This window comes from Pinus tabuliformis, chromosome Q (assembly GCF_031772625.1).
Source record: "Pinus tabuliformis cultivar Carrire ecotype Pingquan chromosome Q, CPIR1, whole genome shotgun sequence".
Classification (NCBI taxonomy): domain Eukaryota; kingdom Viridiplantae; phylum Streptophyta; class Pinopsida; order Pinales; family Pinaceae; genus Pinus; species Pinus tabuliformis.
In genome coordinates, this window is record NC_142296.1 from 456,742,710 (window position 1) to 456,757,503 (window position 14,794).

At 34.4% G+C, this 14,794-nt stretch overlaps 1 protein-coding gene across 3 annotated transcripts; it reads right to left on the bottom strand.

Moving 5' to 3' along the window:
* Positions 1 to 8,686: 8,686 nt before the first annotated feature.
* LOC149220175 (delta(12)-acyl-lipid-desaturase-like) lies at positions 8,687 to 13,050 on the bottom strand. 3 transcript variants are annotated; one of them, XM_089382754.1, is made up of 2 exons: positions 12,908 to 13,050; positions 8,687 to 9,977 (listed from the first exon to the last, which is right to left on the bottom strand). In XM_089382754.1, exon 2 carries the CDS (start codon positions 9,894 to 9,896, stop codon positions 8,781 to 8,783), a length of 1,116 nt encoding a protein of 371 aa, XP_089238880.1. In that variant the 5' UTR covers positions 9,897 to 9,977; positions 12,908 to 13,050; the 3' UTR covers positions 8,687 to 8,780. The 3 variants fall into 3 exon arrangements, with proteins under 3 accessions (XP_089238880.1, XP_089238881.1, XP_089238882.1); XM_089382755.1 differs by having other exon boundaries at positions 12,891 to 13,050; XM_089382756.1 differs by lacking the exon at positions 12,908 to 13,050 and adding an exon at positions 12,298 to 12,420.
* Between the last annotated feature and the right edge of the window lie 1,744 nt (positions 13,051 to 14,794).

Consider the following 14,794-nt stretch of genomic DNA (forward strand, 5'->3'; position numbering starts at 1 on the left):
GATGGAACCTCATTCAAACAAGAGGAATAGGACCTTACATTAGTGAGTAAAGGAAATAAAGCCAAGGAAAGAAGTCTCAAGCTGAGGCTGGCAAGAAGAAAGACTTGTCAAACATCAAGTGCTTTCATTGTCATGAATCTAGGCACTATGCCATGAAATGTCCATAGAAGAAGGCAAACAAGAAGGAGTATGCAATAGCAGGAGCAGGTGAATTTCTAACTTCACAATTCTAGCTTGATTTTACTCTCATTGCATGCATGGAAAGCATGTGGTATCTCAACAACAGTGCCTCATTCCATATGACAGGGAATAGAGATGTTATGAAACGAGCTCACAAAAAGATAGAAAATATAGACGAACGCCTTCGAGGGGGCAACCTCCTTTACATCACATAAATGAACAATTCTTGGATGATACAAATGAAAATACCTCCTTTCTATATATAGGAGTCTAAGGGGTGATAATATAATCGGAGCTGACATAACAATAACAATGTAAGGGCACAATAATAACAATAGTGGGCTTCTATGGGGCACAATAGTAACAATATGGGGACTACATGGGTACAACAATATAATAAGGGGGTTGTACTAATAACAATAAGGGGTTACACTAGTAGTATAGCGGCCTGACATGGCCCTCTCCTTCAAAAAGTGTTGTCCTTGATGCTTGAGTAGTTCTTGATGCTTATGTATAAAATTTTTGTCCTCCCAATTGGAATCTTCAGCGGGTAAGTTCTTCCACTTGATGAGATACTCTGAAATTGATCGATTTCGTAGCTGTCGGTTCTTGTTTTTGTGATTGCTCCACGTTCCAATATGATTTTTCCTTCCTCTTCAAGTTCTAGAAATATTGTTTGAATTGGGATCTTCTGCAACTTTTGAATGAGTGGCCACACTTCTTCATCCTTTTTCCATTCATCCCTTTCTTCGTGTATCCAATCTAGTTGGATAATAGAAATAGCACAAAACAATGCTTCCACATCCTCATCCTTTCTTGAGAGTGCATCTACAACAAAATTTTGCTTCCCTTTTCTATATATGATGTCAAAGTCATAACCCAACATATTTGTGACCCATTTTTTCTATTCTTCTAAATATAATATTTGTTCTAAAAAGTATTCAATACTAGAATGATCCATTTTTACCTTGAAATGTCTTTCCAATGGGTAAGGTCGCCATTTCTTAAGTGCATGTAGTATTGCCAAGATTTCCTTCTTGTAAATAGCTTACTTGAGATGTAGTCATAAAAATACCCAATCACCTACATCAAAGCATTTTTCATTGTGATTTTGATCTACCTGTTGTTTCATTCGATTCTGCACCAAAGTGGCATTATCCTTTAAAAGTTGGAGAACTTGTTGTTGATGCTCGAAGTGATCTTTCACTACTTAAGCCTTTTTCTTCTTGATATGTCCTTCTATCTTTAGAGTTTGAGGAGTGGTAATTTCTTCCAATGCTTTGCAAGATATGGTCGGATTCATTTCTTGATGCTTGATGTGATCTTTCACTTCTTGAACATTTTTCTTCTTGATATGTCCTTCTATCTTGATAGTTTGAGGAGTGGTAATTCCGGCCAATGCATTAGAAGATATGGTTGGATTCATTTCTTCTTTCTCGATGTGATCTTTCACTTCTTGAACCTTTTTCTTCTTGGTATGTCCTTCTATCTTGAGAGTTTTAGGAGTGGTAATTCTTGCCAATGCTTTACAAGATATGGTCAGATTCATTTCTTGATGCTCGATGTGATCTTTCACTTCTTGAACATTTTTCTTCTTAATATGTCCTTCTAACATATGTCCTTCTCTTCAATGACTTGGAGGAGAAATACCTCAAGCAAAACATTGAGTTTGGAGATGAAAGAAGGTATAACGTGACCGGCATTGGTATAGTTACTTTTTAGAGGTAGTTTGGCTCCCCTCTCAGACTCAAGGATGTGATGTTTGTTCTGGTACTAAAGAAGAATATTATTTTCATCACAGTATTGGAGGATCGTGGCTACGATGTGATATTTAGCAAAGGGAAGGTTATCCTTAGACACGACGTCATGGGACAAGTGAAAGAGATTAGTGTGTGAGTCAAGAACCTATATGCACTTGAGGTTGAAGGTGCATTCAAAGCCTTGAGGATAAAGGAAAAGGTTATAGACTTGGTGGTTGAGAGGGAGCATGATTTACCTCTCAAAATGGAGCATTAGAGGTAGCCTAAACAAGTTGTGAAGTAGCCACAAATGGAGAAGAAGAGAGGAGAAATAGTGGAAACATCCACCAAAGTAAAATCCTCCAGTAGGGGGGAATTTCAAGCCAAGTGAGACAAGGGAACACATTCAGCCATACCTCCAGGTGTGAGGTGGGGCGATGTGAAGCAATAGTCCGAAGAGTTGCAGAAAATTGGGCAGGGTCCATTGAGGTGTTTTTGTCTCATGGATCATTACCTTGCAACAAGGGCTAAAAATATTCAGTAGCATGATAATCAATGTCATTCAGATATTGAGGAGTGTAGAGCAGAGTTGATAACAAATCAGGAGGCTCAGTAGAAGAGTCAGCAACAACATAGTTTTCACAGTGTAAAGTTGCAGATTGATTCAATGATTGTTTTTTATTTAATTTTTATTCTTAGTTGCAGATATTGTAGTAGCACCAACAAAAATGAGAGGTGTTGAATGCAGTACATTCCAAAGCTACCAGATTGGGGTAGATGTGAATCGATTTCTTATCGTCAAGGAGTGTTCAAAATGAAATCAAGAAAATCCTTATTTAATTTTCGCTTGAGTTAAATTAGTAGAAAATTGCAATTCCACATGACAAGACAACAAAAATGAGTTAACTAAGATACTTTCACTTAGTTGGATCAGTAAATTCAAATTGAGGGCCTAACTTGAGTCATGTAGAGTGGTTCCAAAATTTTAGGAGCCTAAGGTGAGTTTAATTTGAGTTGTAATAATTTAATTTAGTTAAACTGAGTTAAAGTCAGTTAAACTAGTTCCAATAGTTGGAGGAACTAGTAAGAGGTCTAGCAGTGGGGTGCAGATTCAATGTTCCACCAGTTAACTAATAAATCAACCTTAATTAACTCATGCATTAACAAAATTTGAGTTACCCAGTGGAGATTGGAGTTCAAGGAAAATGTACTATTAGTTGTAGAATATTCTAAATCGTACAGGTCATGCATGCAGTGAAAGGAAGGCCTAAATGTATTACACAATTCTCATTGAGGAAATTCCTATTTAATAGGGGCCCAATTCCCAATGAAACAACATAAGGAAATAGGAGCTTGGCAAGTAGCATAATTGGCTAAGCATTGACCAAAGTAAGCTTGTGAGGTAGTGAGATAGATTATACATGTGTAGATATTGTTCAGACTTGAACAAGAATTGTATTTCATATCTATTTTCTGACAAATACAATATAGATAGGAATCGGTTTTGAGCAGTTGCTTTCCCCTTAAATAAATCTATGAGAACATGTGATTGCATCTAGTCTCATGTTATGTTGTGATTTCTCGATTGATTAATTATTTTCACTAATGAGTAGAGTAGATGGAAGTCTTATGTTTTAGCATATTACACATCCAGTTTGAATCTACAAGGAATTTCTACACATATGTTATTTCCATTCATTCTCCCTAAGGGCTAATATTATGATAAGTCTATTTCCACACTCACTCTCAGTCACAACCCTTGTGTTGCCTATGTGACTAAGTAATAATGATGAGTCCTCTCGAACTATCAATTTATAAGGAACTTTGGGTGTCAAACCAATTCTAACTTAATTAAAAAATTGTTGCTTAACCACCTTCAACAAAACAACACACTACCTTTAACCAAGCATCCTAAAACTACTCAATTTCGAGCTCCTCATGATAGAAAGTCCCATCATATGGCATACCTCCAAGGTCACCTACAAACATAAGCTCATTCTTTGTTAATAAAAACCGTTGAGGAAAGGTAACACCAAACAACTACTCCTTAAGGAAGGAGAACACTCCATAAGCCATATGCTTGTGAATACAAAGAAAAACTTTACATATCTCCAATGGAGAGTCTCTAGCCTCCATATAGGATTCATACATACAATACCATGGGTAATACCATGAGCCCTCAATACCATATATCCAATATCATGGGCTTATCACATTATTTCCTAACTAATTGTGGTCCCTTCCATAATGCATATTAACCACTTTATTTATTATCTATCACATGTTTATTCATTGTCTTTAACTAAACTAACCACTTACAATCATTATTAATGTGGGTAACCACTTACGAGATTTATTTACCAAACAAACTAATTATGGTGCCCTTGTTTAAGTCACATTATGCCCTTAGTTACACCATTATGTACCCAATATTATCCACCCCTAGGTATACTACACCTTTTGACATATATGTTTCCCCACATATTTATAATGCATACAAATTCATAATGAAAAACTTCATAAACTTTAAAGCATATAATCATTACAACCTAGAGGTAAAAACTTAAATCATGAATACACAACACCTCATAATTACATATAATGGAGGTAAAGGCTTCCATTTTCATATACCACTCATAAACATAAAAGAATTGATATCAACATTTGAGCTAGTCACACTAAATAATCAACTCGCCATCAGTCATATGTATTCAACTTAAAATTTTAGTTTCCTTTTCCAGTTGTTACAGACATACACAGTGAATTGCATCATAAAATTCAAATATAAATGATTGAACATCATTATAATTTCATTAACAAGGAATAAAAATGCACTTATCTATTCCTCTTGAAATTGCTAGAAACGTAAGAATGCCGCCCCACTCTCCACCCAAATACAGGCACAACCACACTAAAAATTTCTTGTAGCTAGCCACCCTTGAGCCACATTTGATGTTTTAAAGATATGTCACTAAGGGAATTACAACAAAATTTCAATTTAGGGTATATAAAATGAAGACCAATATCCTTCACTAACTACAAAATAAGGATGCCCTCTCTCAAGCACTAAGTTTTGGATGAATACACAATAAAGTATGGCCGATGAGGGTCAACACATGGCAAAACAATAACCATTCATTGCTTCATATGGTTCCCTCAATGATCTTCCGTCTTTTTCATTCTTCACAGTTGTAAACACAACTTAAATGAGAGATTTCTCCTTAGTCTACCTAACTCAGGCAAAGAGATATCCCACTAGTTTCCTCGACTATCACAATTCAAACCCGGACTATATGGTCTAGTTTCAAAGCATAGGTTACATAGTCAAACGATGAAAGGTTCACAATAATTGCAGTCTTACACACAGTTTGGGTCTCTACTATTCCATTGCTACAATAATCTCCTATGTGAAAAGCTCAAAATTGACTCACATCTTTTCTCTCCACAAGTGTTTCTTCATGCAAGAGATGTAAAACATCCACTTGTTAGGCTACAAAGTCAGCAAGTCTCTATCTTGAGGTACGCAACCCATGTTTTGGAAACAATGATATCTCCTTCCACATCCTATAATATCTATTTGGGAAGTTAGTAGTCCAACAAGAATATATGGAGTCAAAACATTAAATTCATGGAAGATAGAAAACTTTCAAGTGTGCTTAAGAAGTTTTCTAAACAAGCTATCCTTCTAGCAATCAAAATCCATATAAGATTGTTCTCTTCTTCTTCAACTGTAATAGTTTAATTAAATTAACAAAATATTTGCATCAAATAATTTAACAAAATATCAATGTTGGCTCTCAATCATTATCATATTCTAATTATTTTCCAAAACCTAGGGATTAGAAAAAGAATTGTTTTAGGGCACATACAACAAAGTGGAAAATACCTACACTTCACATCGTACATGTCGAATATGTGTAACGAACTAAAAGACTTATTAAATGAAAATTCAACAAAAATTCATTGAAATTTTGTTAATTAAGATAGAATAATAAACATTAAGAAATTTGAAACTTATAATTTCAAATTTGTTATACTTTGTAAAATACATATAAAATTGCTAAATTGGATGGACTTCATATAAATATCAGTGAAAAAATATAATAATATATAGAGATTAAATTTTTAAATTTTGGTTATTTATTTTTATTTTTTAAAATATGGCATGAGCATGTTAGGGGTATTGTTATTATTTTTTAAATGTAGATGATTAAAATAAAATCTAAATTATTTCGAGATTAAAAATTGAAAAAAAAATTATAAACTATTTTTTTCTAGTAATAAAATTAAATAATAATCTATTTCAAATGTTATAGAATCATACACTAAATTTAGTGGATGATACTCCTTTGTATATGGGATAAGGGATCCACTTCTGTGCAATGACTTGATTATTATAGATGTTAAAGTATAAGAAGGTAAATATACTCTACCTCTTTTTGAATAGATCATATAACCCTTTTAAAAGAAATGAATATTTTCAACCATGAGATATATTCATTATACTAATGGCAACCCATGAATATTCACACGAATGTATCATATGTTTTTTCCATAATTATTTTAAATCAAATTATAAACTAATATTGTAAAAATCTTTTCAATAATTATTTAATGAATGGTAGGGTTTTAATCTCCACGTAATCCATGGAATATGTTTTGTAGTAGTCAATATTTAAAGTGAAATTTGTCTAAAATATGATTATAACTTAGGCATTAGTGATAAACATTAATAAATTGACATAACTTACCTTTCCACAATACAAAAAATCATAAAAGATAATTAAATTATATATATACACTACAAAACTAATTAATCTATGAGTTGAACATATATACATTTAAAAAATCATCTATTACTATTCTTAAACATATTCATGTCCACTTTACCTTAAATGTACATATGTCTAACTTATATATTAATTATTTTTATAGTTAATAGTAATAATAATTGTCTTTTTTTTGTAACCTAGAGGAATGGAAAATTCGACCAACCTATACAATTATACCTTGATTGTAGCCACTACCACTATACATTTGGTGTCTACTACCTGTCCTCCTACATGTGGGGTCTAAAATTTGTCCTCCTCCTTTCTGTATACTTGGTCAAGACTAGGGGATTGAACTTGGGATTGAACCTTGAATCTCGTAGTTTGTACAATTTCACGTCACTTTAATCACCAATTGAACTAATTCAAGAAAAGATATAATTTACTTATAAAATTCACATCCTTATATATAAAAATATTTATATTTTCAATTTTGTTAAAACTTTTATAATAGTTTTAATTAATTTTTTATTTTGGTCTGAATAATATATTTAGATAAATATATATCTTAGAAATAAAAAAATTATCGACATTAATTTTTTTTATTATATATATATATATATATATAAAACAAGGAGATCATAGGCTTCCTAAGCTAGCTTTAAATTCCATCCAAAACCACGTAAGGCTCAAGTGAGGGTGGTATAAAGACACAAAGGCCTAGTTAAACCTTTGGGAGATCAATGAGAATGATGCTTTGGAAAACATTAATAACATTAAAAATATTGTTACTTCTAAGTTGAAAGAAAGAATGTGGTGTGAGAAAGATTTAGCAGCTAAAAGAAAATTAAGTTATTATAAGAATGTCATCAACCCCACCCTAGAAGATCAAAAGTATCTCTCTATTTTAACTAGCTCAAAGAAGAAAATTAATATAGTGAAGATTAGAATGAACTCTCATGAGCTCCATAGTGAAACAAGTCGTTGGGTGGTTCCTAAAACACCATGGATGGAAAGGATCTGCCATCTCCGTGAGAATAGCAACATCAAGGATGAAACAACTTCCTCTTAGAGTGCCCCACATACAACCACATTAGATCTCAGTTTGATAATCTTCATCAAAATACTGAGGCTTCTCTCCAAGCTTTTTGAGCATAGGAATAAAATCTTAAATCAAATTAAATAATTTGATTCTTTAAGTGTGATAGATCAAAGTTTGGTCTTAGTGGACGTTAATAATCATTATCATCATCATAATATTTATTAATTAAGTTTATCATCTTTAATATAATTATTAATTATATGTTCTTAAATATCATATTACCATATATAAATACTTATTATTTAAAATTATTTTTACATATTATAAATTTTTTAAAATTATTTTTAATTAATAAAAATAAAAATAAAAATAAAATTTAATGAATTGATTTGAATTATTTTTTAATTAAATCAATATTATATTTAATTATTATTATTATTTCATTTACAACCATATTTCGTTTTGAGATTTAATTGTTTATACTAATTTATATCAATATTATAATATTCCAGTGTTTGTTTTTTATTTATTTATTAGGTTTGATCACATTTTTTCATTAATTTAGGTAGAAAATGAATTACGCTTTATGATTTGAAATATAGGAAGAAAAAAAATTATGTGATAAATGGAAAAAAATTCAAATTAATTGTAATTATAAAAATTTTAATTAAAAAATAATAATTAATAATATTTTATTTTGTTTTAAGTTTATAAAAGACCACTTAATAGAGTACCCAATAGAAGATCACATTGTGTAAACCATAAAATGCAAATTTAACCATATATATTTTCTTTATATGATTTAAAAAATTAATTGCATAAACGTACATCCGTATAGAAGCACGTATAGAAGCACATACACATCGAAATTAAATAATCGAAATTCTGACAAAAATCCAAAAGCAAATGCTCACAACGATATAAATGAGATAAACGTCGTCATAACATGGCACGGGTGGATAAAACAGCGTTTTGCTAATTCGCGAAATGCAGCACATTATTCATACGAGGCAGGTAGATGAAACAGAAGTCCAGCTGAATATCCAGGCGTTACTTGCATCTGTACCATAAGATCCCACTTTTTCCAGCGGAGTCAGCCTCTACATACCTACATTCTCTAAACTCCCGCCATAAGGCGTTGCAGACAGGCGTACTGTCATAGAAGTAATAGTTTCCCAGAATTGGTTTAATAGCCTTCGTGGCCTCCACCGCATGGTAATGAGGAATTGTGGAGAACAGATGATGTGTCACATGAGTGTCAGTTATGTGATGAAATACATAAGTCAACATTCCATAATCCCTGTCGATTGTTGACAGTGCACCCCTAATCCATTCCCACTCTGATCCGTCATAGTGGGGAAGCCCTGGATGTGTGTGCTGCAGGTATGTGATCAGCACCAGGAATGCATTCACAATCAACAGGGGAAAGCCATAAACTTTTATGACCCAAGAAAGTCCATAAGCAGAGACCAGCAGGTACAGAGTATAAGCCACTCCGACCAAGGCGATGTCACTAACAACTACTTGAAATCTCTCTCGTTTGCTATAAATGGGGGAATATGGATCAAAGTGGCAGGCAAATCGGGGATACTTCCTTCCCGTAGCGTTGAACATCAAATACAACGGCCACCCCATGGTGAGGTAAATTGCTATTATCAACAACCTTCCCGGAGGGTTAGATATCAGAGTGGAAGTCCACTTTATCATATCATTCTTTGTCCGGGGAACATAAGCTTCATCTCGTTCTAAACTCCCAGTGTTGCTATGATGTCTTCGATGACTATACTTCCAGGAGAAATATGGTACAAGAAGCCATGAATGTAGTATAAGCCCCACCGCATCGTCCACCAAAGTGTAGTCACTAAATGCATGATGTCCGCATTCATGTGCTATAACCCATATACCAAACAGAACGGACCCCTGTGCTGCCCAGTAACCAAACCAGAGTGCCCATCCCAGCAATCCAGGTGTAGTGAAATAAGAGGTGGTTGTGGAATACAGCAGAAGTGCAACAATAAGAAGATCATATCCTAGATATGAGAATGACGTGAGCAGTGATCTGTTGAAGCAGTGAGGCGGAATGGCTTTCTTCAATTCTCCCAATCTAAACGGTGGCTTTCCACAAGGAGCTCGCTCTCTTATATCTTTCTTGCCAGGCAAGGCCATTTTGTCACCAGGCCACTTTTTAACTTACAAGTCTGGTATGTCACACAAACAGTAGAGTTCACTTCATACAGAGATCACGGCCTGCAAGTTGCATATAAACAATATAATTCATTAAACTGATCTACAATTTCTTTATATATGGGAAAAATAATTCTTTTGTTGAGATGTTATCCGTGTTAGAAAAGAATATATAGAGTGTGAGAAAGATTATGCACAACAAAAGTCTGTTTTATTGATCATCACAATTATATATAAAAGATTTAAATTAATGACTTTGAAAAAACTACACTTTAAGGAAATGGATGTGTGACTATATAAAATATAAATTATTGGTTTCGACAAAATTACACCTTAAGAAAATGGATCTATGACTTGTTCATGACACAGCGACAATTTATAAACAGGAAACAATATCTTCTACACTAAGACTTGTGGACGCACAATGACAATCTGTAAATCACATGACACATGACATAGAAGAATTACTTCCAACACCCTCCCTTACATGGAAAAACACACATTAGAACAACAACACTGATCTCTGTCTCATTTCTCTATGGTCATCACTAGCACTCATATCCACTCTGAAATCTCATGGTTACTACTCTTTTCTTCACCACACTTTCGAGCTTCCCACTTGGTCCATTAAAAAGACAACCCTCTTTAGATCATCGTTGATGTACTTTGCAAAATTGATGTTTCTCAACTACCACGAAAAATAGTATGGACACTGAATTTCTCTATGGACATACTTCCATCCTAATAGTATGCATTGAAATACACACTTCTAGTTATATAGGTAAGTTGTCTAGGTACTGAGTTTATGCAGTCAATCATACAACTGGCCTTCGAAAAAATAACCTATATCGATATTGTTCACAAATAACCTTTTTCTCTTTTGCAAGTGGTGACTACATCATCACTGCTCTCTGTTCTGGAAACATATGTGGAGCTGCAGGTCTACACATAGCTCCATGAATGTGACCTCCATCTTCTTGGATGATCACACATCAAATCGATGGATACAAATGAACCACACTTCTACCTTGAAGAAGTCCAAAAAACAATGTTATTCACAGTTCCCTTATCTCCCAAAAAATAGCAGCAATACTCCGAGAGCTACAAAGTAGAGTGGAATGTCAATTCTTGAAATCCCGATCTGCCTCATCAAATAGAGCCATACCATTCATGTTTGGCAGACATGCCATATAGGCCGCATCTAAAGTACCCCAATGAGTAGGACAATCTTCCCCAACCAATCCAACGTGATCCATTGCAAAACTCACTATAAACTTTTTGCAAATCCACATGGAACAATCACAAGAAAAATGCAAGGGTACTTATCAAATGAGGTTTTGAACACAACACACAGAGGAAAAAAAACAAACACAGTAAACAATCTCTTACCCTAATCTATTTAGGGATAATCAATCTTCACATCTCTTTCATCTTCCTTAGCCTTTCCATAAGGGAATCAAGCCAGAACATGCTTTGATACCATGTTAGAAAATAAATATATAGAGTGAGAGAAAGATTATACACAACAAAAATCACACTTCATGCTTTATTGATCACCACAATTATATATATATATATATATATATATATATATATATATATATATATATATATATATATATATATATATATATATATATATATATATATATCAGTGACTTCAACAAATATTGATTCTAAAAAAGTGGATCTATGACTCAGTCATGACACAACAACAACTCATACACGAGAAACAACATCTTCTAGACTGACACTTAGGGACTCACAATGACAACCTGTAAATCACATGACATATGACATGGAGGCATTAGTTTTAACAATCCAAAGAAGTTTTGCTATTAAATGTTGTGTTAAGTTTCATTGAGAATTGTCTAAAAATAATGTGTTGTGTATTTTTTCCTTTAATTTGTTTGATCCTATTCAAATAAAATATATTAACTTTCAACATATCCAAACTATTACTAAAATATTGTCCAAAAAAACTTTGTTGTTAGATATTGTCTTAATTACTATCTCAGAACTGTCTTGTTTATTTTTTTCTTCAATTTATTTGATCATATTCCAATAAAATTTAATTAATTTTCAATATATATCTGAAATTTCATTCTCAACCCAATATTTAAAATTATTAGAATTGTACTCTAAAAAGTTTAAAGTCATAAAAGTATATCCAAATATATAAAAGTAAATAAAAAAAATAAAAATAAAAAATCATGAAAAAAGTATATAAAACTATAAAAATTTCATTAACTGATGTCTAACTATTACACACAGAAGGGGAAAGATGACGGATGAACATCAGACTTAATTAACACCACTAACTCCGCAAAATAGCCGGTTATTGAACTAAAGCATCTGAAATCATCAAAGTCCAAAAACCTACCAAATATTGAATATAGAGCGACTGTGGGATCATAAACTTCACGAGAGTCTGCACGGAAAATAGGCTCATAAAGGATTCGACAACCAAAATTATTTCAAATAATTGAGATAAACAAAAGCATGCCCACGACCACTGCACGGCAAAAATGAGCGAAACATATCACATAAACAAAAGAGATGTCGATAACCATGCCTGTAATATTTTGACATCAAATTTGAACCATGAATAGATATTCTTTTGTCATAAAAAATTGTTATTTTAAGGTGTTCAAACAATCATACTCAAATGAAACATACTCAAATGAAACTCTCCATGAGGAGATTTTTGATTTTTTTTTTTTTCTCTAATAGAAAATACTAACTAAACTCAAAAATATGAATGGGATGAAAGACGATTGATTTTACAATAGTGCTTTCTCTTTTAATTCAATTCCCATTCGCAATGATTCTTTCCATTTCTCAAGAAGTTTTTGAATCTTTCAAACACACGGAGAACATAATGCATCTTCTTTTGATGCAGAGATTTGAGCATATCACAACCAAGCGCTATTCGATGCCAAATAAACCAAAGTGTACCTAAACAGGGCTACATGCCAAAGAATTCAAAATACCCGATTCACGATGCGCAGACGTCCCGAAAGACAGAGCTACTATAATCGAATACTCTGACAAAGTTAACCTTGCGACCAGTGAAGATCAGAGCAAAAACTCGGAAGGAAGCAACTTTATACCAAGGAAATGCAAGAATGCTATTGAGGATGCGGGAAGCATTGGAGAGATATTACTTATAGGGATGGCCGGATTGATAGGAAGATTGGAGAGATAGGCTGACTAGAGACGGAACTATTGGCGATACGTACGGGGTTCGAAAACAAGAACCTTGTACGTATGGTAAATGTCCATTGTTGGCTATGAGCTGTTGTAAACTAAATATAAACACTTGTGACATTATACATGTACACATCAGTTTATTTATGGTTTTGATACGGAGAATCAATTTAGTTGTTGATAAGTATAATTTTTTTTATAAATATGTTAAAATGTTTTTTTGTGGTAATGCTTGGTAGGGCTGTTTATTTTCTATTATGTATATCAAGTAAATTTACACCACACAGTTTTACGCGGTGGCCTTAACTCGTCTTCAGGGGCAATTGAGTCTGTTGGCCATCGGTCAGCACTATACGCCATCCAAAAACATAACTTCTTCAGTCTTTCTAGTAGAGCTAGGTATGTTTAAGTCTCATGATATCAAACTTCATAACTATAACATCTAACATAGGCAACAGGAAATTTAAATGCTACCCGCATAAACAAAAAATGAAGCATAGGTAGACTAATCTTACTTGTCGTTCAACTCCTCAGTGTCAGAGGCTACTAGGGCAGGATTTTCTGCAGTTTCTTCTGGCATTCCAAAGATCTCCCCAATGCATGGGATGCATTTGCCAATACGGTCGATCCTAACATCCTCTTTATGCAGCTGGAATAGGATCTTCTCCATATCTGTGTTGTAGTTGGCAAGGCCCTGCATGGTAACTACCATTCCAACAGAAATTTTTTCGAGTGCTTTTCCTAGCAGACTTTTCATCAGAAAATACAGGTATAGGGTGTGCCTGAACTGTGTAATTCGCCCTCTTGTGGTTCCTAGGTTAGACACAATTGTTCTCTAGACCTCAATTTCATCATCCGGTTCCAACTCATTCTTCACTTGGTCTTCCCAACCATCGATCAGTTTTCAGATTCCGTCATCCACTTCCTCTTTGTAAGTCTCTACTGCCTCAGCTGTGATGCGCTCAATGGCCTTGCGACCCCTGCGTCCATCTGTCCTGCTTGGGAATTTGGTTGCTCGAGGTTTCGGAACTTTGTTGCCCCGACCACGACCACGTCGTGCTGGAGCCATGCCCTCTCGACTTATAACCTGTATATAGTTTGACAGCATTAGATTCACTACCTCCTTCATCACAACACAGTGCAAATATGATCTCCAGACTTCACTACCATGCATGTCTTGCATCGGGCAGAGGCACCCCTGTGCGAATAGGTGGGCAGTGGTTATGGAATTCAGACAGGAATCACCATCCCAGCCTCACACCCTTACCTGGTTCTGGTATTGGTCACCCTCTTGTGGCTATATCTTGGCTCGCAGACCCATCTGTAGCCAGGTTCTGCTAGTGCTCCCATACCTGGAGGCCCTTGCCTCTGCCTGCCAGTTCCAGTCCGCTTTCAACTCACCTCTCTGCCTCTCATGCCCCCTGGGGTCCCTCGCAATTCCCCTATGGTCCTACCTTACTATTTTCTCAAGTTCACTAAGCCCATTGCCCACCCTGCTAGCATCCCAACCCAAAGGTTGGTCACTCTAGATCGGCCTTGTATCGAGGCTCCTCGCGGTGCCCACCATGCCATAGCCCCAACTTCTACTCAAGAGCAGAGTCAAAACAGCACAGAGCCAAGCGAAATTTCCCCCTTGTCTACCTTGGTTTCTCCTGGCTGAGCTAAGCCTC